Here is a 2612-nt window from a genome sequence, read left to right as displayed (position 1 = left end):
TAATAGCAATTGGCTGATTAAGGTCAGGAATAGGTAGAGATGGATGAGAAAGTTCGTTACCTTGCTCTGGTTCGGAGTCTTGGGCTAGTAAGAGAGTCAAATTAGGCTGTATCCTTCTTCTATATACCTGAAGAGGTCTGTCAGCAATAGTTTCTCCCTGCAGAGTAATATTTGGAGACTCACAGGATGGTGAAATGGGAGATGATTGCTGCCTAGATGGGATTTAGAATGAAAAAATGTCAAAGTCATTGTTAGTCTTATCTTCTGTGTTGTTTTCCTCCCCCTAAAGAGAAGATTTGTGGAAGAAAGACTGATTTTCATTGAAACTTATATCCTTTGACACAAGAAATCTCTTTGAAGATGGATGATAGCATTTGTAACCTTTTTGTGTGATAAAATATCCTATGAAAACACACTTTAGAGCTCTGGCATCAAGTTTGTCTCGTTGATTTTTATGAATGTGAACATAGGTGACACACCCAAAGATCCTTGAGGGAATTTTAGAATAAAAGTTATTCATTGGAAAGAATTCTGACAAATAGTTTAAAGGACTTTTAAAACCAATAACTCTTGAAGGTATTCGATTTATCAAATATGTAGAGGTTAAAAATGCTTCTCCCCAATAATTTTTTGGAACTTGACGCTGGAAAAGTAGAGCTCGAGCAGTCTCAAGGAGATGTCTATTTTTTCTTTCTGCCAACCCATTTTGTTGGGGAGTATTAACACAAGATGATTGATGAATAATCCCTTCTTTTTCAAATTATGATGATAAAATCTGATGAAAGTAGTCCTTAGCATTATCAGTTCTAAAACCCTTAATGCTAACGCCAAATTGATTCCTTATCATGTTTGTAAAGTTTGGAAGGATATGACTCACATCAGATTTTCTTTTAAGAAGGTAAACCCAAGTCATTCGAGTGCAATCATCAATAAATGTTACAAAACCTTTTGCTCCTGAAATATTAGGAATGTTATATGGACCCCATATATCCGAGTGAATTATAGTAAATGGAGACACGGATCTTGAATCACTTAGAGGAAAAGGCACTCTATGGTGCTTTGCAAATTCACAGATTTCACAATGAAATTATTCAACATCAAGATTTTTAAATAAAGATGGAAACATGTTCCTAAGAGTCTTAAATGATAGATGTCCTAAACGACGATGATGATTCCAAACATCAGTTTTATTAGAATTAATTAAAATGAATGATAGAGAAGGGGAGTTACTACTGTTGTCTTGCACTCCAAGCATGTACAACCCATCCTTGACTCTAGCTTGCCCAATCGTCCTCCTCGTAGCTAGGTCCTGAAATATGCAGTGATCAAGGAAGAAAGTTACACTACAATTTATGTCTTTAATTAGTTTTCGGATAGACAACAGATTTGCAGTAAGATTAGGAACATGCAATACTCTTTTAAGAGTAAATACAGGATTAAGAGGGATTGTTCCCTTGCCTGCAACTATGGTTAGAGATCCATCAGCTACTGTGATTTTCTTACTGCTAGGACAGGGTTGATATGATGTGAAGGCACCTGTAGAATAAGTCATATGGTCTGTTGCACCTGAGTCAATGACCCAGATGCTGGAATGGTTCTTGTTTGAGGCACTAAAGACATGAGAAATTGGAATTTTACTATTTTGAGCAAGAGAGCATGATCCAGATGGTTTCTCCATTGTGTTGAGTAAGGTTCTTAGGCGTTTAATCTCCTCTTTGTTGAATCCTCTCACCTCTAGGGTGCTGAAATCATGTGCTGCCTCTTCTGAATTTGTTAAGTGTGCATGTCCTCTTGAATGGTTCCATTTGTATCCTCCATTACGTCCCATCCTTGGTAGTTTTCCATGGAATTTCCAGCAGGTCTCCTTTGTATGACCTGTTTTCTTGCAATAGTTACAAAATTGATTATCCTTAAAGAATTTTCTCCCTTCAGTCTTCACCACTTCTGCACCATTCATGACATCATTTTGGTTTCTGCTAACATCACTTAGGTTTTTTCTATTAGTTATCATCATAGCAGAACCTTCAGTATTTAGGACCTCAAGCATCACAGTTCTCCTTCCTTCTTCAGCTCTTATTACTGAAAATACCTCATTGAGTGAGGGCAGGGATTCCTTTCCAAGTATTTGGACTCGCATTTGATCAAATTCTATGTTGAGTCCTGCAAGAAATTCAAAGATCCTTTCTCTTTCTACATAATTCTTTAAAATCACAGCATCATCACTACACTGCATCTTAAAATCCTGATAATAGTCCAATTCCAACCAGAAACTTTTCATAGTATTGTAATATTCAATAACCATCATATTACCTTGTTTGGTCATTGAAAGCTTCATCTTAATCTCATAGATTAACGCAGCATCCTTCACTTTAGAGTAGGTTTGTCTCACTGCATCCCATATGTCTTTTGCTGTAACTAGAAACATATAAGGCCCACAAATTTCTAGCATAATAGAGTTCCATAGCCATGACATAATCATGGAGTCTTCTTCATCTTCTGGACTAGGAGGATTGTCCATCAAATGATTAATCTTTCCCTTTCCTTTTAGAAAAGTTTTTACTATTTATGACCACTTTAGATAGTTTCTTCCATTCAGTCTATAGGATGACTGT

At 36.4% G+C, this 2612-nt stretch overlaps 1 protein-coding gene across 1 annotated transcript; it reads right to left on the bottom strand.

The window, feature by feature from the left end:
• Window positions 1–1274: 1274 nt before the first annotated feature.
• LOC105119472 (uncharacterized) lies at window positions 1275–2518 on the bottom strand. Its single transcript, XM_011017614.1, has 3 exons — window positions 2311–2518; window positions 1459–2160; window positions 1275–1309 (listed from the first exon to the last, which is right to left on the bottom strand). The coding sequence occupies exons 1-3, from the start codon at window positions 2516–2518 to the stop codon at window positions 1275–1277; spliced, it is 945 nt and encodes a 314-aa protein (XP_011015916.1).
• Window positions 2519–2612: the final 94 nt, after the last annotated feature.

This window comes from Populus euphratica, unplaced genomic scaffold, assembly GCF_000495115.2.
Source record: "Populus euphratica unplaced genomic scaffold, PopEup_1.0 scaffold2990.1, whole genome shotgun sequence".
Taxonomy (NCBI): Eukaryota; Viridiplantae; Streptophyta; class Magnoliopsida; order Malpighiales; family Salicaceae; genus Populus; species Populus euphratica.
Note: the sequence above shows the minus strand (reverse complement) of the source record. Positions and strands in the feature narration are given on the sequence as shown.